This window comes from Sorex fumeus, unplaced genomic scaffold (assembly GCF_029834395.1).
Source record: "Sorex fumeus unplaced genomic scaffold, SorFum_2.1 ptg000044l, whole genome shotgun sequence".
NCBI lineage: Eukaryota > Metazoa > Chordata > Mammalia > Eulipotyphla > Soricidae > Sorex > Sorex fumeus.
The window spans coordinates 60179459-60202995 of record NW_026606101.1 but is presented as its reverse complement, the minus strand read 5'-3'; the positions used below and the strand labels follow the sequence as shown (position 1 = coordinate 60202995).

The window sequence follows — 23537 nt, the reverse complement described above, 5'->3', positions numbered from 1 at the left end:
TCTTAATGCCTCAACTATCTCTCCATCCCTAAAATAAGATATTTGGACTCTACTCCCACAATTATGATCTTGAAAATGGGAGCTAGGAGTGGTAGTAGAAGAAGAAATTCTTCCTTCTCAGTGAATCTCTTCACAATTTGCAGGCACACTGAGACTGAGAATGACTTTTCTGTTAGCATTTTTAAGTTTTTCTCTGCCTGAACAGCATGACAAATGAACTGAGCAACTGGATTATAATACTATTGTACAAAGTCTTAGAAGTAGTATTAATATATAAAATTTCAGATGTAATGCTTACTGCATTAAAATACATAAAAGTTTTCAAAGTCATTAAAATATATCGGTTTAATAGTATTAGGCACACACATTTACAGGATTGATCTAGGGCATTTAGGAAATTTAGTTGATAAATTAAGATATATTCTGCCTAGGAAACCATTTCCACAGGAAAGATTTTCCATCTCTGTAGCCACCTCACATTTATCCTTATTTATTAAATGCCAAGCTTTAATAAACATCATACATAATTAAATTTAAATCTTGTCTACACAATAAAGAACTTGACAATCTAATAAGCAAGACAAAGAGTATAGTCTTCCAAATACTGAGGACATAATCTAATTATAAACATATAGGCATATTTTATTTTATTGGATATTTATTAGGAGGTTAAAGAAAGTAAGTAAACTATGGAATATTTCCCCCCAACACTTTCTCTTGTTTTTTCAGCGTAAGACCAAGGTATCAAAAATATTGAACATTGATGATTGTTTAAATTATGTTATCAATTTCCTATCAGATTTGAGCTCTCTTGGATGAGCTTGAATGAGCAAAGTCATTCAAGTCAATAACCAAGATATGGAAACAACCTAAATCTCCATAGGTAGATGGACAGATAAAGAACATATGATATACACATGCAATGCAATACTACTCAGTTATAAAAACGATAAGATATTGCCATTTTAGGGATAGTGATAGAACTTAAGGGCATGATTATAAGTGAAATAAAGCAGATTTTTGAAAATATTTTGCATGATTTTATTCATAAGTGGAAGATTTTTAAAAAGCAAATGAACAAACAAAACAAATGAAAACCAGACTTGTAGATAGAACAGAATTTGTGGTTACTAGAGGGAGGTTTTTTGGTGGTTATTTAAATGGGTTAAATAATTCGATTGTGTAATGAAGGATGAACACTAGACTTGACAGTTATCATGATGCAATGGATGCAAATCTCAAATTATAGTTTTTTTTAACATGATGTACGTAACATTATAAAACCTTGATACATCAATAATATATCTGTATGTATGTATATAATATGTATGTATGTATATATGTGTGGTCTGGAGAGATAGTACAGCCGAATTGCTTGCCTTGAATGTGGCCTTCCCAGATTTGATACTGGATATCATATATGGGGCTTGTGCCCTAACAGGAGTGATATTTGAGTGCAGAGTCAGGAGTAAGCCCTACGAACCACCAAGTGTGCCCTTTGGCACAAAAAATTTAAACTAAAGGCATACTTTTAGGCAAAAGGGAAAGAAATATGCAAACATATTTGTTGAGAAAAAGCTGTGTAATCTAAATATGATGTTGTCTCTAGTAGTCAACTGCTGAGGGAAAATGTATAAATTAAATAGCTTTCATTCTTTAGAGTTAAAGCAAACCAAGATATCAGATGAGATTACTTTTTCCTGGACAGAAATTTCCAGCAGGCATCAGGAAGAGAGTAGGAGAATTTGGAGGTTCGGTGGCCCTGTCTTCACTCATTCCTGAAGGAAAGCTATTCCCTGCCTTACTGACTATGCTAGGGCAGTTTGGAGACCAAGTGGGCCCTGTGGAAATAGAGCCCTATGGAAAAACACCATACTTCACCCTCATCTAGTCAAGTGGTCTTCTTTATAGGACTTTCTTATTGATTTGTAATTGACATAGAATATAATAGAATTTCAGGACTTTAATTTGCACCTCTATATGTGTAAAACTGCATATCCTAATAACCAAATTTCTGTAGTCATCTTATCACTGAAAAGACCACTTTCCTTATCTTTCCCATCTGACTTCTTTTTCCCTCCTGTCATAACCATAGTTTTATTTTGCTTTTGTTTTTGTTTTTAAATCTAGGAGCAAATTTTGTTAGTTCTTATAAGTTTGTTTGCTTTGACTATTCGTATTCTACATGTGAGTGAAACCACACAATAATTGTCTTTCACTTCTGTATTTATTTCACTTAGCACAGTAACCTCAAGATACATTTATTTGTTTCAAAGGGCATGTGTTTTAATATTTTTAATGGCAGAGTAGTATTCCACCAGCTGCTTATACCATAGAATGACATGAAAATATATGTACATAAAAAGCTCTAAAAATTCCACTAAAATTGCTAGAAATGCATTAAGTAAAGTGATAGGATACAAAATGGAAGCACATACATCTGTTGTCTTTTTATGTGTGAATGATGACTTGGAGTACAGGGAAATAAAGAAAATTATTCTTTTTACAATTGTATCCAGAAAGAGAAATATGTTGGTTGTAAACCTTAAAAAATGGCCTTTAAAAATATCACTTGTCTCTAGGGGGAATACCCTGCCACAGAGGCAGGATGGGACGGGGGGGGGATGAGGGTTGGGGGGGGGGATGCTGGGACCCATGGGGATGGATGACGGGCACTGGTAGAGGGATGGGCACTTGATCATTGTATAACTGAAACCCAAGCACAAAATTTGTAAGCCTATAACTGTACCTCATGGTTTTTCACTAATAAAAAAAGAAAAAAAAATATCACTTGTCTCTTCAGACAATTGACCAGCCCAGTCTACTCATGATTTCTTTTTCTAGTCTCTTGAAAGTAAAAGGGAATTGTTCTGTTGGTAGAGATGTAGGCACCCCTAAATAAGGGATAGATCGACTGCGCAGCTTGTTGATAATCTTGTTTGATTGGTCAGTGTTCTGTTTGGGGGGTGGAGCAATTCTCAGTGATTCTCAGGGATTATCCCTGGTTCTGTGCTCTGGAGTGATACCTGGCATTGATCAGGGGACTATATGTGCTGCTAGGGATTTGAAGTGGGATTGGCAGGATAGGGGACAAGTATCTTATCCTTTGTACTATCTGTTAAACCACAGGAAAGACTGTTTTTGTGAGTAGAATTGACCAGTTTCTATACTCCAGCCAGGTCTGATTTCAAGTTATCAATATGGCATCCTTAGAAATGCAGGTGGGAAGAGACATAATCAGTTCACTGTGATGAGTCTGCAGGGAAAATTTACTTTGCAGCATTTGTCATGCCATTGGGGATGGAGGGAAACAATACTGATTAGCACCAAGAAGGAATAATCTAAGTGATAGCAAAAGAGAGTAATTTTCCATTGATGCACAGCTCCAAGCTATTACCTGGTGGATATTATTTCAGAAGAGACATTATTGGGATGGAGAGAAATGAAGCAGATCAGTTGTGCAATGTGTATTCAAAAAATGAATTCAAAGCTGTGGCGCTCTCTTGCCGCCTGCGTTCAGTGGTCTTGGCCACTTCCCATTACCCGAATGACCATGGCAATAGGTGGTTGAAGGATGAAATGAGGGCCAGGCTGGTTGGTGCTCAGTTGCAGTTTATTCTAATCTCGTCTCCCTCTGCCTCCTTCCAGTCTCACCCACTCCCTTATTCCTCCTCTATCTCCTTCAACTCTCCTCCTCTGCCCACTCTTACAGCCTTAGTTATAATCCCAAATCATGAGGGGTTGGGATAGCAATTACACATAGGTGTGGTCATACAATCGACAGATAAATAGTCCTTCTTCTAGGATAAATCCTCATCTAGCAAGATGACCCACCTAAGAGTGAAATACCATCTAGAGGTGGGTATCTCCTTTCCTTAGTCCAACAACCATTTAAACATTCATCATAATTCTACTTCTTAATAATATTAGTCATCTTGTATGGACACAGTAAGATATACATTAAGCTTATAGAGTGGCTCTCCTTTGGACGTCTCGCTATGAATCTCAGTCTAGAGTGCTCAAGCCAGATGAGCCCTTCCTAACCCTAAGCAGGGTCCATGTTCAGTTATTTCTCTTTGGATCATGACTGAATTTGTCCATGACTGTGTTATTAACTTATAGTTAAATATTATGGTGCTTGGTCTAGCACGTTTCGATACCAAGGTAGCTCACAGATTGCCCTGGGTCCATCTAGTCCTTTCGTTGGGACCCTGCTTTCGGGGTTCTAGGAATTAACTCCCAAGTTACAAAAGCATAGCATTAACTATCTTCCTGTGTCTATACAAAAAGGACATTGCTCTAAAGCAACTATGCAAAGGACATAAGGAGAAGAGAAGCAATATTTCACTTACAAATACAAATCCAGAGTCCTTAGAAGGATCTGACCTTATAAGTCAACAGAGTCTGATTTGGGGATAAAGTTATTGACCAGTTGGGGAAGCAGAGCTCAGAGAAGAGGATAAAGATAAACAGAGAAATGGGAGTGCCTCGGGAGCACTGTGATTGGTGTAACTCAATAAATATAGGCTCTCTGTGGCTGGAGCGATAGCACAGCGGGTAGGGCATCTGCCTTGCACGCAGCCAACATGGCTGACCCGAGTTCGATTCCTCTGCCCCTCTGGGAGAGCCCAGCAAGCTACCGAGAGTATTAGATATGCCAGACACAGTAACAACAAAGTCTCCAATGGAGACGTTACTGGGCCCGCTCGAGCAAATCGATGATCAACGGGAGGGCCTCTGTGGCCTGGGACAAATCAATGTTATCCTACAGTTTGAGACTCAACTCATTTACCTTTCAGGACTTACAGAAAGCAGAAGTCAGAAATCAAGCTTGTGTGCCAAGGCTTCCCATCTCCTTTTAAAGCCTGAATCCTAGAAAAACAGTCCAATTGTAGAGGAAAGGAGCAGGAATGGTTGGATAGAGTAGAAGAATAACTTTATTCATTCTTCTAGAAGCCAGTAAGATTGTCGTGGTTCTTAGTATTAAGTTTAATTTGGAAAGTTATTGAAAAATATGAGTTTATGTAGGACATTTAATAAAAATTAAACGAGTCTTTGAGAGCAAAATTCTCTTTCTCCATTTTTTTATTTTGCTTTTTGGGTCACACCTGGCAATGCACAGGGGTTACTCCTGGCTCTGCACTCAGGAGTCACTCCTGGAGCTGCTCAGGGGACCATATGGGATGCTGGGAATCGAACCCGGGTGGTCGCGTGCAAGGCAAACGCCCTACCCGCTGTGCTATCTCTCCAGCCCCTCTCTCCATTTTTTAAAAATAAATTGAATTTCTTAGACCTGTGGTTCTTTGTATCTTGCTCCTTTTAAAGTGTAAAAGCACTTATCTCCAATGTCTTGTTATAGAAAAGATTCCTATAGTGACATCAGTAAGCCTACATCTTGGTCTCCATGATGATATCCTTCCTAGAATTTGTTGTTTCACCACCTCTGCTCCAATGCCTCCCTCCTTCACCCTGTTTTTTTACTTTCTGATTTCTCAAGCTTTGGGTTGCTCCAGGTCCTTCTCTCTGGCAAACTGACTGCAAGCCCCTGCTTAGATTACATCCACAGCCAGAAATCCTGCAAGAGCCTAGCTCGCAGGCTGCTCCTCTCTTTAGAAAATGCTTTAGGAAATGAAAGACAGGGACAGGTCACAGAGGAGGACTAATGTGAAAAAACTAAAATGACTTTTATGCCATTTGTAAAATGGAGCTTCTCAGTATAAATATTTCATTAAAGTACAGAAGCTGGTTCCAGCACTGCTAAAATAGAGCTTTTCCCTGCAGAAAGCAATTTCTCAAAACATGGCAATCTTGTTATTACCCTTTTAATGGGCAGACCCTACCACCACATAGTGTGTGACACTCTATAACCATTGGCAAATCTCAGCAACTGAATGCCCTGTTCAAGGAGCTGTGACTTTCTTGAGTCTGCTTTTCTTTCTAATGCAGAAATGTTTGGAAAAGGAGAGTTTGGCTATCCAAATCAGCCAAGAAACTTGGCCATACCCTGGAAGCTTGCTCCCTCAAAATTCTGCAGTTCAGTGAAGTAGATCATGCAGAATCCCCCGACTTCGCTTTCTGAGTTCCGAAAGCCACAGGTCTCTTTCTTTGCCAAGGATTATGCAGGGGCTTATCTGAATGAGAGCAGAGCAGTTATGCATGCGTGGTTAAAAAAGAAACACAAACAACCCTCCCCCCTCGCTGTTTATTCTGACATGCTCCTCCTTTACCTGGAAGCCCCTCACCCCTCTCCCCCAATTCCACCCCCTTCCCCCTTCCCACTTCCCCCTGAAATCCATCTTTCTCTAGTCTACCACCTGGACACTTAAGTGCCACGCACAGAGTATTTCCAACTACTTGGTGAATATGTTGATAAAAAAAATGAATGGATAAACAAATAATCAATTTCAAAATTGACATAGAAATTTCCCAGAGAAAACATTCCTAGACATTCACATTTGGAATTTCAGAAATGTATCTAATAGATTGACTAATATCTCGGGGGTGCAGACAACCTTGGTGATCCTTCAAGTACAGCCCTAACAGCGAAAAAATTCCTCACTGAAGTTTTTCTGTTAAGAAATTCTTCAATCTTTTCGGTGCTTTTGCTTCCTCAGCAGTGATCCTCCTAATGAATAGTTCTGTTTATTAGGTCAGTCTGTTTTATGTATTTAGCTGATTTAGTTCTAGGAGTCCTATCTGGAATAATTCAAGGGCCTCTTTGCTCTGCCATTTTGTCAGGATTTTAAAGTCAGGCTCTGAAATCTCAGTTGCTCCTTGGACCTTTCCCCCATGTGACACAACTGTAAGCCTCAGGTTCCTCTGTTTGCTCTGCCACTAATTATTTTTTTCCCTTTATTTTATTTTATTTTTTTTACAGTTGTAGATTTACAATTTTTTGTGCTTTGGTTTCAATTATACAATGATCAGATACCCATCCCTCCACCAGTGCCCATTTTCCACCACCATGGATAATATCGCCCCCACCCACATCCCCCCATCCCCCCCTGCCTCTGTGCTCTGCCACTAATTATTGTCCTTGACCATTTTGTCTGGTTTGCAAGGAAACTGTTGATTACTTTATAAACTTAAACACAGTGCCTCATGGCAAGAGATAGCGGAAAAGATAAAGTGGCCTGGGGCATTCTAGGCTGATTCAAATCTGACCCAGATGAACCCTAAAGAGGATTATTGATGGCAAATATTAATCTGCTGGATCTTCTCCTTCTTGAAAATAGCAGAAAACATCTCAACAGAGAACAGAGAAAACTCAAAGCACCAGGTACTTGGCATGCTTCATTCTAAACACTTTACACAGCTGCTGTAATTTTTTTCTTTTTGGTTTTGGGGCCACACCCAGCGATTGTCAGGGGTTACTCCTGTATCTGCACTCAGGAATTATTCCTGGCAATGCTTTAGGAACTATAGAGGATGGCAGGGATCGAACCAGGGTCAGCTGCTTGCAAGGCAAGCATCTTACCCGATGTACTATCTCTCCAGGCCCAACAGCTGCAGTAATTCTGCAGACTGAGTTTCAGTCTTCTTAGGGAAAAGAATATTCTAGAGGTGGGTCGCAAAAGGTCTCATTAATGAATGCCAGTATTTAGAGAACATTCTCTATGTTAGTCACAGTATCTCTATGAAAAACAGTTCAGAATGTTCTCTGCCTGCCATAAAGAAAATCATAAGAGGCATAAGACAGGATCTAAATGATGCCATTTAAAGTTACTTTGCTGTTAATAAGAACAAAAATTTTTGATAGGGAAGAGAAAAAATAGTTCATTGTTAAGACTTCAAAGATGACTGATATTAAGAACTCGTGTTACGACCATGTGCTAAATGATTCACACATTTATTTTGTATGCTACTGACATCAGTTTCATTAGACACGTATCATCAAACTGTTAGAGATGAACTGAGGCTCACCCTTCATTCATCCATTTATTCTTTCAGTAAATATTCTGGAGCCTGTTAGAAACGTTAAGCCCTATTACCGACTGTAATCAGAATATGCATCTGTATGTCTAAGCTCTGCAGCAGATATTGTAGTGGAGGCCATCGTCTATTCTTTACATATAAAAATTATTACTTTCTTAGCCCGTCAATGTGTTTTGTTTTCCGTTCTTCCTGCCTGAGCAGCATATGGAATTGTGACCACGTAGTGTGCAAAAACAATGATGAGCATCGTGCGTGCACCCCACTGCCGTCAACCCTGGCCCCTGGACTCTGGGGACCGCTGAGGCGGGGACTCTCGAGAAGTCGGAGTGGGGTTCCCTACCCTAGGAAACGCCGGGGAGTCTGGGAAGCAGGGGCCAGACTGTCTGCACCAGGCTGTCCCCTACTAGCTCAGGCCACCAGAGGCCAGCACAGAGCCCCCCTCTTCCAACAGGGCACTCTTGTCCCAAAGGAGAACTGCGCAGAGCAGGGCTCTGCTGCCTGGCCTCAGAGGGTCCCTGGCCCTCTGGGCGGTCCACTGTCCTTGCTGTTCAGCGCGGGGCCGGACCTCTGGCCCAGGCCAGGTCCGGGCCGGGTGAACACTGCAGGGAGCACCAACCCTCCCCTCCCCTCTGTGTCCTGCTACCCTGGGGCGGAGAATTCGAGAAGTGGGGGCAGAGGCAAGTCCTGCGATGCTCCAGTCCCTGCTCCTCTGGGCACTGCCTCAGTTGCCAGACCCTGTTTGCAGGGCATGGCCAGTTCGTCGGGGGTCACTCTCCGAGCTGCGCAGATGGTAGAAGAAGCGTGAGTGGCACGGGGACAGGGGGACAGCGGGGGACAGCAGAGACTGCACCCTGCCGTGTTGTGCCCACGCCCAGCAGCTCCTTGTCCGGCGAGGAAGGCAGGCGAGTCCTCTGTTCGGGTGGTGCGCCAGGCCCAGCCCGCCCAAGTCAGCGGGTCCTCGAAAGCCCGAGGACCCTTCAGCAGCCATCCTGTTCCTCAATCCTCGGTTTTAGCTAGCGGATGTACTGCAACGTGTCCGGGAGGTTCATCCAGCTCTGGATGTGGCCTCCTCCCTCTGGATGCCCACCTCGGCCTCGCGCCGGCGCAGCAGGGTCACTGCCGCCAAGTGGTCCACCTGCCGCAGCCGCGCGGCCTTCACGTCCCGGTGGCCCTCAAAGTCGAACTCTGGCTCGCAGTGGCTCTCGCTTGGTATCGTTTGCAGGTCTGTGCACGGCGCTTCTAGGGACCGCAACGTCCCCTGAAGTGCCCACGCTCCGCTCCATGCGTTTGAGCAAGCGGATGTGGTCCAGCGCTTCCTGCTCCTCCATGCGCTGCTGCGGCTCGCGGTCCTTGGCCAAGGCCTGGGCCTTGCTTGCATCACCCCCACCACAAGCTTCTGCAGAGACCCCTGCCAGGGCCAGGTACACCTGCCAGGTGTCTGGGAGTTCCCGCAGTTGGAGCTTCAGCCCCTAAGCCACTGCCACATCCTCCCGTATAGCAATTCTGCTGCTGGGCCTCGTTGCTCTCGTCCTGCAGAGCCCAGGAAAGGGTCGGGAAGTGGGCAGAGGTCCGGGCAGCTGTCTTGCCCCTCGGAGACCCCCACGCTTCTCTGGGTGCCACCCTGGATCTCTCTGAAAGGCCTGGAGGTGGGGGGGGTGGAGCTGGCCCATAGGAAGCACCCACCTAGGCGCCCCCACCGGAGGTTCTGTTTGCATTCTGGTGTCACCTAGTGCAAGGACTCCGGTGTCATTCTAATGTCCTGGGCCAGCTACCTATCTCTGCAGAGCAGAGCAGAGCAGAGCAGGCTCCGTAAATGTTACCGGAAGTGGCGTCAGGCCACACGGAAAAATTATTAAGGTAGGAGCTAGGGATGTATGAGTCCCTGGGTTCAATTCCTGCTCAAAAAAAATCTTGTTAACATAAAATAATAATTTAAAAGTTTATTTACTATTTTAGAAGGTTAATTTTTATTAATGTAAAAAATATAATGAGAGGTCAGACTATTAAATACATAATAATGAAAAACGAGTGAGTTAAGGAGATAAGGATCTGGCTCAGTACTGGGGCTCTGGTGGATATTTTATTTTATTCTATTGCGAGAGGGCATTGGAAGTGCTCAATGTTGGCAGCAGCCTATAAGGCAAATGCGTGACCCCTCATGCTATTTCTGACTCCAGCTATTTTAAATAGAATTATCAAGGAAATGAAAAGGTGCCACTTGAAATACTACTCTAACGAAAAGTTGCTACTTGAACAGAGACCTGAAGGAAATGAAGGAAATGGTTATGCAAACATGCGAGGAAAACTGGTTCTAGGCAGAGGGAACCGCAGAAAATCTTGGCTACATTCAAACTTGGGTTTCTTGGAGCTCTAATTTCTCAGTCCCGGGTTATTGTTGTCAGATTGAGTCCCAAGGTCACAAAGCGAAGATTGGAGGGGACGCTTGTCTAGCCAAGTCACAGAAGACCAAGATGAGGGCCCGTGGTCCCCAAGTTGCTTCTATGGATCCTGGGAAAGAATCCCTGAGCCCACAGTGCTTCAATGATAGTCTCTTCTGAGTGTGAGGCTGAGTGAACTGTGAAAACAACAGCACTCCGGGATGGATCCTGTGACTTCCCAGCATCCCTGAATCTCTATGTTTCCTTGGCATGAAATCAGAAGACCACAGTGGGAGTCTTCTCTGACTCTTGCAAGTAATGACTAAATTTGGAAAAACATGAGTTGGGACTTTGACAAGCTGGGTTGTTGAACTCTTGGTTTCACCTTAGATCAAAGATCCAGGATTCCTATTTCCGTCCCTGTGATATACGGAGGTAGAGTTTCAGGGTCATGGAGAGTAGGGTGTAAAGACTGCCTCTGCCTCCTTTGTTTTTCTTCTATCCCTGAGAACCTGGAAAAGTGCTTAGTTTATCTGACCTTTGGGTTTCTTTATAATAGTGATGATTATCTACTTATTTATTTGGCAGGTATTCCTGGAAGTACTATGGTAGAAGGGGTTACTCCTGGCTCAGTAATTGAGGTCTCTAGGAACTGTAGTTTGAGCGCCAGGCAGTTCCACACATAACCCAGGACTTTTGCATGCAAACCACTTCAGTCCATTGAGCTATCTCCCTAGAACCCATAAAATGAAATCCTAGAGGAATAATGGGATGATTAGAGATGATTAGATTAGATGATTAGAGGTATTTATAAAGGACTTTTAACATTGTCATCTCTGATTAGAAGATATATTGGTCATAGTAGCGAGAGAGAGAGAGAGAGAGAGAGAGAGAGAGAGAGAGAGAGAGAGAGAGAGAGTACAGGGATTAAATAAAACTTGCCTTGCATGCATCTTAGCCTGGCACCACATGTTCTTTGGAGCATTGATGGGCATCAGTCTGCAGGCACTTGAGCACTGCTGGGGTACCCTGGGTATTCCCAGCACTGCAAGCTCAGAGCAGCACTGCATCATCGGACCTGAAATTTGAAGCTGTGGGATTGTCAGAGAACAGAACATGGCCAGGAGAGAGGATCCTGAGCCTCCTGATCCTGAGCACAGCTTGACCCCTCAGCACCACCCCAAAAATACACAGATGTTATCCAAACCCTTGAACTGCATAGTTTTCCCCAGTGACAAAATGAGATTATTGGCTCTTTCCTTTAGACTGTTGTGAGGATCAAATGAGATTATCTTTTGTAAGATTCTTTCTAAATTATAAACTGCAATTCAAAAAAGAGGGTCTCTTATGTAAGGTACATATGAGTGGTTTTACAGGGTGTTAGGCTTGAAGATGATATAGCACCCTGCAGTTTGTGAATTAATTCATTCATATTTTGTTCAATTCATGTATTAGGGATTTGTCTCTGATACTGAAGATTCCACGGTAAAATAACTTCAAGAACAAAAGAAACTCTATAAACATATTCATGCCTGTGTCTTTTTAAAAACTGCTCTGAAAATAGAATCCATTTTTAGAAAAGAACTCAATGCCTTGTAACTTAAGTCTTGACTTGTACTTAGGAATTTTTTTTAAGGATTTTTTTTCTTTTAAGTTTTGGGGCACATCCAGTGATGCTTGGGGATTATTCCTGGCTCTGCTTGGGATGCTGGAGCTGAATCTCAGTTGGCTGTGTGCAAGGTCAACCCACTGTACCCACTGTATTATCACTGGCCCCAGTACTTAGGATTTTTTTAAACCAGAAACCAATTTTTGCATCATGCACTGCCTTTCATTTAAAAGTATGTTATTGTAGGATACACACCTAAGTTTCGATTGAAGGTACACAATCTCTAAAGGAATTTACTTCTGCTTAATTTCGTCTGTGCTCACCTGTCACTGATATTATGACACTAATAATTGCTCTCTCTCCCACAGAAGGTTAGTGTGCGGGCCGAATGCTATTGAGGTGGAAATCCAGCCCATCTGGAAGCTTCTGGTTAAACAGGTAACTGTCAACTTTGGCATTTGGTTCTCTTAGCTTTTGTTTTACTTCCGTTTTTTTTTTTTTTGTGGTCACAATTGTCAGTGCTCAGAGACCACTCCAGGATTTGGGCATTGCTAGAGGGCGATGAGGTACTAAGGATCAAGCAAGGCTTTTTGCAGCCCTGTGTACATAGCATGCACTTCGGCTGTTGAGCTATTGCTCTAGCTTCTCTTCCTTTATTTTCAGTGTCCAAGTACTCAGGGATCTTAAGCAACATATGGATAGGCTGCAATAAACAAAGTAGGTGTTTCATGCAACTTACATTTGTTGTTTATCTTTTGGCTTTAGTCCATCTGTTTTGAGGAGAAAATGGGCAGCTTGAGATATACCCAGCAGTGCTCAGGGCTTATTCTTGGCTCTGTGCTCAAGGATCACTCCTGGTAGTGCTTAGGGACCATATGTGGTGCTGGGGATGAAAGCCAGGTGGTCTGTAGGCAAAGCAAACACCTTAATCTCTGTATTATCTCTATAATCCCCCAGTTTTCTCTTTTTAAATGACTGGGCTTCTTCTAATGAAAAGGAAGTCAGTGAGCACTGTGTTAGAAAACGGAAAGGATCACAGTGCTGTACTTCCTGGCTACTGGGCTCTCACAGATTTTTAGTTGCAGTGCTCACTGAGGATGTATGTGGTTCAAACACACACCTGACTGTGGTGCAGCTGGAAATCATTTTTGGTACCAGGGATCACAAACAGTACAGTTGTCAAGGCCAGAGAGTGGGTGGACAGTGGATAGGGCACTTGCCTGCCTTGCGCACAGTCAACCTAGACTCAATCCCAGCTCCCCATGAGGTCCCCAGAGCGCCAATAGCAGAGACTTAGAAGTAATCTTTGAGCACCTCTGGATGTGACCCCCAACCTCCAAATAAGCAAACAAAAATGCCAAACTCTTTGTGTTAGACACATGTGGGGTACCAGAGATTTCAATTTGTGACAATTCACTTGCTAGACAAGTGCTCTAGGCCACCATATTATTCCCCTAGTTTCTAACTGATCACGATCATCCTGTTGTTCATCGATTTCCTCGAGCAGGCACCAGTAACGTCTCCTTCTTCCTAGCCCTTAGATTTTAAAAGAGCCATTTCAATGCTCTTTCAGGATTAGGAGAATGAGACCCATCATTGTTATTGGTATTTGGCATATTGAGTACGACACGGGAAGTTTGCCAAACTCTGCCGTGTGGGCAGGATACTTTTGGTAGCCTGCCAAGTTCTCCAAAGGAAATATAAGATAATAAGATGTTGCGCGGCCGCAAATGTGGGTGGAGAAGGCCCAGTCCCAATCCAAGCAGGCTTGGATATCTCAGCCCCGGGACCCGCATGCCTGGGTTCCTCTGCCAGTTCTTTCATGCATGAGGCCCGTTCAGACATGTGGAGAATGGTCCCTGCATGGCGGTGGCTGGCTCCGGAGGTCCTCAGCTGCTGGGGCTTTGCTCGGGGTGGGGGGAGGGAGAGAAACTCAACCCTCCCCCCTCAAAGGGGCCCCAGTGAGAATAGCCAGGTGCCGGGCCAGGAGACTCTGAGGCTCTAGTTTCTAACCACTTTTTTGAAATTCAAATTCATTGAATTTAATTTAGTGCATGTGTTGCCAGAGATCCAATCCAGAACTTATGCATGTAAGGCAGATCTAGAGCACCACTCTTCTCCTGAGCCACACTGCCAACCCTACAAATACACTTAATATTATTTAATTTTAAATTTTTAATTGAATCATTATGAGATACACAGGTACAAAGTTGTTCATAATTTGGTTTCAGTCTTTCAGTGTTCCAGCACCTGTCCCTTGACCAGTCAAACATATTTTAAAAGTCCCTTCCAGTGGTCAGGCTCCTGTTTCAAAATCTATTGAAGTTTTTGGGTACAGTTGCAATGATGAAGATCAGATGATGTTATTACTTCTATGATCTTGGAGGGTTTTAATCTTTCTTTCACATTGATTATTTTCATCTTCTTTCTTTTCATCTTTGCTCTTGATTTTTTTTTTAAAAGAAGACTTTTTGTGTGTGCTTTGAAGCAGTTACAACTGTTATTTAGGGTGAGAGCACTTTTACTAAGACGTTCCCCTAGTTCTGTTTTACTCTGTGCTTACCTTCCCTTCTGGATGGCTCTGCACCTGCCCCTAAGGCCCAGATCAGAACTGGAGTCTCAACTGGAGATTGGGACCAACCCAAATACAGGCTGGGCCAAGGTTATGGCTACACTGGGAATTCTTTTCTACATTATTTATTTCTTTTTACTTTTTGTTTTTGGACCACACCTGACTATGCCTGGGGTGATTCCTGATTCTGCACTCAGGAATCGCTCCTACAGGTGCTCAGAGTACCATATGTGGTATTGAGTATCGAACCTAGGCCAGTAGTGTGCAAGGCAAATAAACACTTTACCTAGTCTCTCCAACCTGATTATTTTCTCTTTTCTCCTTCTTTCTACGCTTACTGCTGATGACTCAGTGCCTACTGTGACTTTTATCTATCTCTGCCATAAGGTAGAAGAAATCTACTGGTACCACTGGTTTTCTCTGCCAATCTGTGTTTTGTTCCCTGTTGCTTGTGGGGCACTTTGTCTTCTTCCCTGTAGAACTGGACTCCCAATCACTTAGAATGCTTGTCTGGAATCAAGTAGGCTGATCCTGTCAATACCTACTCAACACTGTATGGTACCATACTGTTTCTAGTTTCAAAGATAGCTATTTTGCTTTTCAGTATAATTGGAAGCATTTTTATAGGGCTCTTTTTAAAGTACCTTCTTAAATCCACAATAAAATTGAAAAGAACATCCTAAGATTTCTCAATACCTTCTGCTCCCCTATGCCTCCCTCTCTATTCAAAGACTGGTTGCTTTTAAAACTTCTTATTCAAGTAAATTTTCAAATTTTCATGAGGTATCCCGGGTATAAATACACTTTAGTCTGAAAGGAGTGCTAGTCTCTTTCTGTCCATTTCCCAAGTAAGAACTAGAAGTCTAGAGTTCAAAGACTTACCATCCATTCCAAACTGCTAGTTTACACATGGAAACTGAGGACACAGAGATTATGACTAATAACAATGTCTTTCACTATGGGAAGATCCGGGACAGAACTTGATCATAGGATCTCTGGTTCAATACCCATAGTATTCTATTATACAGATTATTGCGTGATAACTACACAGGATACTTTATCCAGAAGACAACAGAGAAGCCATGGATTGGGTATAGTGAGCTGAGGTCTCTTCTGCTCTCATTCCTGACCTGACCTCAGAAGTGTACCTTGAAGGAAACTCCTTGGAGAATATGAGTCTGGAAGCTTTGCTGCATCTATTTAATGACACCATGATGAGAACAGGAATAATTCCAGATATTACACTCATTTTGACAAGATAATAACATCTGTTTTGATGTGCTGGTATTTTTCAGGCATCTGTTTACCAGGCATTTAATAGAAAAAAGTGCATGTAAAAACTACATTACATTTGATTTCAAAAGAATATGAGGAAGCTAAATATTAATGAAGGTGATGATTCTTCTACAAGTATTTAATTGATTTTCTACTGAGTTTATGTAGACTCAAAATTGTTTTATCATTGGTGCATAATCTATAATTAGAACATTTTATGCCAAGTAGACAAAAGAGCTATAATTGTAAGAAAAAGATGTTGCAATAGAAATAATTGGCAACACTAAATAACAAAATGCTTTTTAGTGTACAAAGTAAGCCAAGAATTTCTGAAACTCTTAAAACATATATACAGATTAACTCACTATCAGAAGACAATTCAATTTTAGGGTTGATGTAGAAGTTTACTTGCTGTATTAGAGAATTAGAGCTAATACAGGTATGAGAAAATGGCACTGATTTTTTAGCTAATAAAATCAGTACCATTCTCTTATTATTTATCTTACAATATCTTTTCTAATTCACATGATCTATGCCAAGTGACCTTTGCTAGTCCCTGAATTTGCCTTGTTTGCTATTATGATCAATAGTGGAGTCAGCAGGATAAAAATTAGAAACTGAGCAAATAAAAGAGTTGAAGGTACTATCTAGGGGCCAAGAACACTTGCATGAATGACCCAATTAGAGGCTTGTGATACGTTTTGCTCATGATTTTCACTGTAGGTCTAGGTAAGATGTTTTCTCCATCTCTCCTTGTTCAAAACTTGTATTCATCTGCTGGTGCTCATAAATTCTTGCTAAGTTCTGTCACATAAAGATAAGTTGTTTCAGAATGACATACAAAGGGCTGAAGAAATGGTACAGTAGGTACATTTCTTCCCTTGCACATTGACATCTCAATATAATCCCTGACATGCCACATGGTCCCCCAACATTGCCAGGAGCAGTTATCCTTGAGAGCAGAGCCATGAGTAAGCCCTAGGCACAGCTGGGAGTGCCACCCCCTAAAAAAAATGAACAGAAACCAAAAAGAAACTAAAACAAAAAATAATAAAACGATGTACATAAGATTATCTCACCCACATGGCAAAGCCTGGCAAGCTCCCCATGACGTATTTGATATGCCAAACACAGCAACAACAAGTCTCACAATGGAGACTTTACTGGGCCTGCTTGAGCAAATCAATGAAGAACAGGAAGACAAAGCTACAGTGCTACATAAGACTAGAGTCATTGGGGCTGGAGCGATAGCACAGCGGGTAGGGTGTTTGCCTTGCACGCAGCCGACCCGGGTTCGATTCCCAGCATCCCATATGGTCCCCCAAGCACCGCCAGGAGTAATTCCTGAGTGCATGAGCCAGGAATAACCCCTGTGCATCGCCGGGTGTGACCCAAAAAGCAAATAAATAAATAAATAAATAAATAAATAAATAAATAGAATTCTCTACTCTTAGTAGCGAATAAAAAAAAAAAGAGTAGAGTCATTGATTGTCATTGCACCCTTGACTAACTACAGTGTGTGATTAGTTGATAAAGAAACCTGCAATAGAGACTGAGTCATATTTCTCCTCTTTTAAAATGTAAGTGTCCATTATTTCTTTTAACTGATTAAATATTTTGAGGGTGATGTGTGGACCATACCTGGTGGTGTTCAGGGCTTATTCCTGGCTCTGTGATGAGGGATCACTCTCAGCAGTGCTTCATGAACCATATGCAGTATCTGGGATCAGATTTGGGTTAGTATTATCTCTCTGGTCTAGTTAAAACAATTTTGGGGGGGGGAAGCTTTATTCTTGTGTCATGGTCATGGTCACGGTCCTCCCGTTGTTCATTGATTTGCTCCAGTGGGCCCAGTAACGTCTCCATTGTGAGACTTGCTGTTACTGTGTTTGGCATATGGAATATGTCACGGGGAGCTTGCCAGGCTTTGCTGTGCAGGAGAGATACTCTCAGAAGTTTGCCGGGCTCTCCGAGAGGGGCAGAGGAATCAAACTCGGGTCGGCCATGTCAGCTGCATGCAAGGCAAATGCCCTACACGCTGTGCTATTGCTCTAGCTCATTCTTGTGTAATTTTTGAAATTTATTTATATACCGTGATTTATAAAATTGTTCCTTAAACAGATGTTTTAGGCATTTAGTGTTGCAATCTCAATCCTATCACTAGTGTGATCTTCCCTTTACCAATGTCCTTTGTTTCTCACTCACCCTCGAAGCCTGTCCCCTTAGGAAGCACAAAATAGTTTGCTTCATCTTTCTTGTTACAACAAACACTAAATAATAGAATCACTCTTGCATTAATAATTTCCTTGGAGGTGGGGGTTGTTGCTAGAATAGACATAGTAGCACCGGTTTCCTGGCTCTCTGAGGCTTAGCTAGTAAAATGTTTTTGAAAATTTCAATAGATGAGAGTGGTCAATGTGTGAGAATGCCTTTGAATACTTGAAATGATTTTGTTTTTACCGAATCACTTTCTGTGTGCTTGACATCAAAATTAATGAAATGCTAAGTGAATTATTAAGTATTAGTGGAGTTTGTATGTTATAATAAATGGAGGCAACTTACATAAAGAATTGATATCATTGACCTAAATCTCTGCTTTTGTACTTGCAGGTTTTAAATCCATTCTACGTATTCCAAGCCTTTACACTAACATTGTGGCTGAGTCTAGGTTACATAGAATATTCTGTGGCCATCATCATCCTGACCGTTCTGTCCATTATCTTAACTGTGTATGATTTGCGACAGGTAAGAACTGAAATTGTGATTGGATTCTATATTGCTTCTGACTTCACATGGAGCAAAATTATGAAGTGTTCATGAGAGCATAGAGTTGTTTTATTAAACATAAGCATACGAAGGCAGAAAGAAAGTGTTTACTAAATCTGGAATCTCAGGAGAGCTTTAGAAATTTAGATTTAAATATTTTTGCCAATTCTGATTATCAACTGAAGGCTTTCTTGAATACTGTATATAGAAGGACTTTGAGTTGTGCCTGAGTATGTGGGACAGAATGCTGGGATGGATTAATGGTGCCAGACATAATTTTAGAAAAATGAGAGACAGCATCCTAACCAAGAGTATTAGTCAAATCTCTTTCCATGTGCAGTGATAGAAACCCAACTTGAGCTAAATAAAGCAACTCACATAAGGAATTTCAAGGCTGATTTTAGTTTAGGCATAGATGGATCTGGTACTCAAATAATGATTAGGGAATCTGTCTCTTTCTATCTCTTCAGCCCACATTACGACATGCTTCTGAAAGTAGAGTCTATAGACTGGTCCTGGTTTGCAAATTTCTCATTTCTTTCAGTACTGCTGAATTTGAAAGTAATCATTTCTAATCTTATAGTAATTTTATATTGCCACAACTTACAAGCATGATCATCATTTAAAACAATTATAGTTACAGAAATAATGTTAACATGTGGTCTTTACTTAAAAAGACCCCCACAATATGGCAAAGATGGACATAGTAAGGCATATCTTTTCTTCAGGACTCTTGATCTCAGATGAAGAGACAAATCTTTTTACTACGATTCATGATAATCACCCCCATAAGATTTTTGTTGGACCAAATGGAAGAAAAAGTGACAGTACCAACTGCTTTTACTTGTCTCTGAACCTTCTTTGTTTGAGGCTCTATTCAGCTACGCTCCTTTATGTTGCAAGATATATTATTTTTCCTTGAACTTATATCTTGTTTCATTGTGGGTTTACTCTTTATTAGATGCTTTATCTGTTTGTTTATTTGTTTGTTTGTTTTATTCAAGCACTGTCTTAATCAGTACATGTTTTTTAGGAGTTTTATAAATATACCCAATACTTATAGAGACTCTTGGAATGTCTGTCTAGTTCTCAGGCTCCTCTGTAAGGTAAATTCTTATTCATGATATAAATTTATACTTCATCATCACTCTTCCATTGTATTTACTTCTCTTATAATCATTTCAAAAAGTATTCCTTCTCAAAATAAGGAAAGCTGTCTGATAAGTGATGCAATTGATTCTGAAATAGAATTTAGCTGAATGTGACCAATAGTTCCATGACCTCTGGCATCTCAGCTCCCCAAAATATGTTTCTCAAAAATGTTCTGCTAGTTTGCTTAAGATTCATCAGAATCATAAGACAATCCATAAACAAGGTCTCTATTATGTGCTTTATTTTTGACAATTTGACTGTAGATTTAGTGGCCTAGATATGGGGGGCAATGGTTCTTGTGTTGGCCTGTCAGCTATTGAAATGTTAAAACCATACAGTCTCAAATTCATCTAAGAGAAACTAAGACATAGGTTGTAGTGGTTAGTCACAAAAGGGGTTTGCAACAGAGTCAAGGTTTCTGGCACCTCATACAAAAAAAAAAAAAACTACTTCACATGAATGTTTTCTTAGCAGAAGATCCTTTGCAAAGTTGCTCTAGAGCCAGCATAGAAAGTCAGACAGAAGTCAAACATAGGACATAGGAAAGAAAGGCAGTATGGATTACAGCTGAAGGCAGAGAAAACTCTGACCCTGAATTCGTCTGTCCATGTGGGAACTATCCTCACTGAAAGAGACCTTTTATTCTAACTCCATTTCAGTCACTCAACAAATATTCTGTCTTACTGACTTTGTATCTACTTTATCAGCTTATAAATTTGAGTTATGAACTGTTTGATGAAATATGAAAGAAAGGTAGCACGTATTTCTTGAATTAGAAAACAGGGCCTAAAAATGAATGGTTAAACAAAGACACTTGGGCTGCTGAGTGACTGACAAAAGAATTCGTTTTTGTTTTATTTTTGAATGAATGATTGAGTCTCTTTTTTTCCAAAACTAATTTAAATTACAAAAAAATAATAACCACTAATATTCCTTTGATGGCATTAAATGCATTCTTTTGGTGTCAGATTCATTCTATACAGTTGCAAAGTTATGGAGAAGAGTGACTGTCCTTCTGGTGAACTCTCTGTACCTGTGTAGGAGAGAGGAGGTGATAGAGACAGAATCCAAGGCCTCACACACGCAAGGCAATGCGCTCCTGTTGAGCTTTACCTCCTACTTTCATTGAACTCTGGGCACATGAGCAAAACTATGAATGCAGACACAATAACAGATCAGACACAATTCTGCTCAGTCACAGCAGGAAACAAATTGTAGTTTTCTACCAGTGTCATGTAATAAAGGTGTGTTATGTGAAGAACCCAAATAGAATTTCTAGTTTCTGGTTTTGGAAAGAAACTTTGCTGTAATGGGATATCTAATTTGATAACTGAATGCCACCCATGATTTCGGACTTAACTTTAGGTTTTATAAAACATCTCTGCATCTTCATAAATCCCCATCTTCTGCTTAAATTAGCTTGCTGAGATTCTGTCACCTGCAATCAGAGTCCCAAGAAGATGTGGGCTTAGTATTTATTGATGTTATGCTTCCTACATGGTTCCCACATATTTTCCTTGACTTACATTCTATCTCTGTTCTGTACGTTTTCCTTTATATGTTTATGACAAGTTTCAGTCTCTCTCTTAAAATTTATTTACAATGTCTGCTTCTTCAATTAGGACTCAGGTAGACTTTTTATTAAGAAATCTAAAAGAAACAGAAATTCTGCCTAGAAGTTAGAAGAAAGCTTGTAGGATAAAAATAGGTTTATATTGATATTCTGTACATCAATATTTTAGTAAGAGAATTTATTTGACATTTTTGAGCAACTGAATAAAAATACCCAGGGTAATGTAAGGCATCTGTACATTTAACAATTTTATAACTGATCATTGTTATGCATTCTGAAGGTTTAAGAGCTAATTGTTACAGGGAATTTCACCAAAGCACAAATTCAAGTGTTAAAATCCCAAATACATTTATTAATGTCATCATTTATTGAGAATATTTTTAATAATTTTACTCTACTAGATGCACAAACATTTACAAGTTTACCTTGAGATTTATTTATATATTCATTAATTTATATTATTAAAATAGGATATTACTAGATATGATAATCTGGAACTTGCATCTTCATGATGCATAAATAATGCTCACCCACCAAGCAAACAAATAATTCCAAATCATGTCTAAAATTGATGTAATATTCTTTGGTAAACCATAATGAATTTAGTCATTCTTATTTATGGACAATAAGAGAATATTAAAAAGAAATGCTAAATATCAAATATTAAGCAGAAAATAATATATCTTCAATATAACAGCTAACATTGAGTTGAACAGAAACTATAATATGTATTTCCTTATATACTAGTATATTTATTTCTGTAAAGCAACCTAAAGATGGGTCCTGAAACAAAGAATGTTATTTTGGGAGATGATAGATACTACAAAGTTATATTTTCTAAATGGAATAATCCTTTCCCCCATCAGGAACATACAACAGAATCTATTTCCCCAGATATCCTAAGCAGTGTTTAGTGTTATATATATTGATATTTAAAATATTTTCCGCCTAACACATTTTCAAGTTTATTTGTTTTGCTTTGGTATAGGGATAGTTTTTCTTGGGGGGTGTGGGGCACAAGAGAGCTCAGACATGTGGGGTTGGGGATTGAATTTAGTGCTTCATGCATATGCTTGCTTTATCTCCCCTGCCCCTAATGCATCTTTTTACAAATTTGTCTCTTTGATGCTTTAATAACCATTTTTCCAATTGCTAGTGAGATTAGACTCATTATATTCTCCCCATAGAGATTTGCATGTTTATCATATTTGTGAGAAATTTTAATTTTAATATTGACTTTATTTTTAATATAAAATTGAATGTGGCCAAATAATTTTTTTATGATTTCTGGGGTTCTTGTTTTGTTTATAAAGGTCTTTTCAGGGCCAGAGAAATAGTGCAGTAGGCAAGGTGTTTACCTTACATGTGGCTAATCCAGGTTTGATCTCTGGCACCATTTATGGCCTCCTGAGTCCTTCCAGTAGTGACTGATCCCTGAGCACAGAGCCAGGAGTAATCCCTGAAAACAGCCAGATGTAGACCCACCCAACAAAGGTCTCCTCCACCAAAATTCAATGTCTTCTATTTGTAATTTGCTAAATATTGAGTTTTTAAACCTTAATGAGATTTAAATATACAAGCTAATTCTAACAGAATCCTAAATGCTTTTGCTCAAGGTTGTGACTGATTTGGAGCTTTAGACTTCTGCAGTTCTGGAAAAGATTATTTAAAGAAGAGAATAGAAAAGAAAAGAAAAAATGAAAGGAAGGAAAAGAAAGCAGAGCATAGACACTAATCCAATTAGCAGATAGAACTGATGCATAAAAAAGCTTATCCTAGCAAACCTGTCTGGCATCTTGTGCACAGGCTACACAATAGGCCAATTTCCCGAAACTCTATCTTGTTTTTAGTTGCAAGTGCTCAATAATCCAAATGAATTAGCACTGTACAATGTTCAATGTGCTCCCACATCTTTAAATCTTGTGCTTGTGGGGTGTGGCAAACTGTAAAACAATCCACGTGTGATTGTTACATGAGGCAGGGTGAGAAGGTGGGAGGGAGATAAAGTGACACACCCATGTTCAGTAACAGTAGGTGTGGACATCAGTACCATATTTTTTTGACTCTGAGTCAAAGCTTTAGTCTCCAAGGATTCTGTAGTAGTAAATGATTAGTGGTATTTATTATCGTCTTTATTATCTCTAACAAAAAAGCAGATGGGGAAAGGCTGTTTGTAGGAAAGGAGGAGCATCCACTATCAGGTCTAAATCGTTTTATTGAGCAGCATTGAAGAGCACCATTTCACTGACTTATAAAGACTTAGCTAAACAAATACCT

At 40.4% G+C, this 23537-nt stretch overlaps 1 protein-coding gene across 1 annotated transcript in view; it reads left to right on the top strand.

Moving 5' to 3' along the window:
• The window catches only part of ATP13A5 (ATPase 13A5), a 138838-nt gene that overhangs the window by 24089 nt on the left and 91212 nt on the right, over positions 1 to 23537 (top strand). Inside the window, exons 6-7 of the mRNA XM_056121960.1 lie at positions 12291 to 12360; positions 18380 to 18514. Of these exons, the coding sequence (XP_055977935.1) occupies positions 12291 to 12360; positions 18380 to 18514 (205 nt within the window). The remainder of the gene's footprint in view (positions 1 to 12290; positions 12361 to 18379; positions 18515 to 23537) is intronic.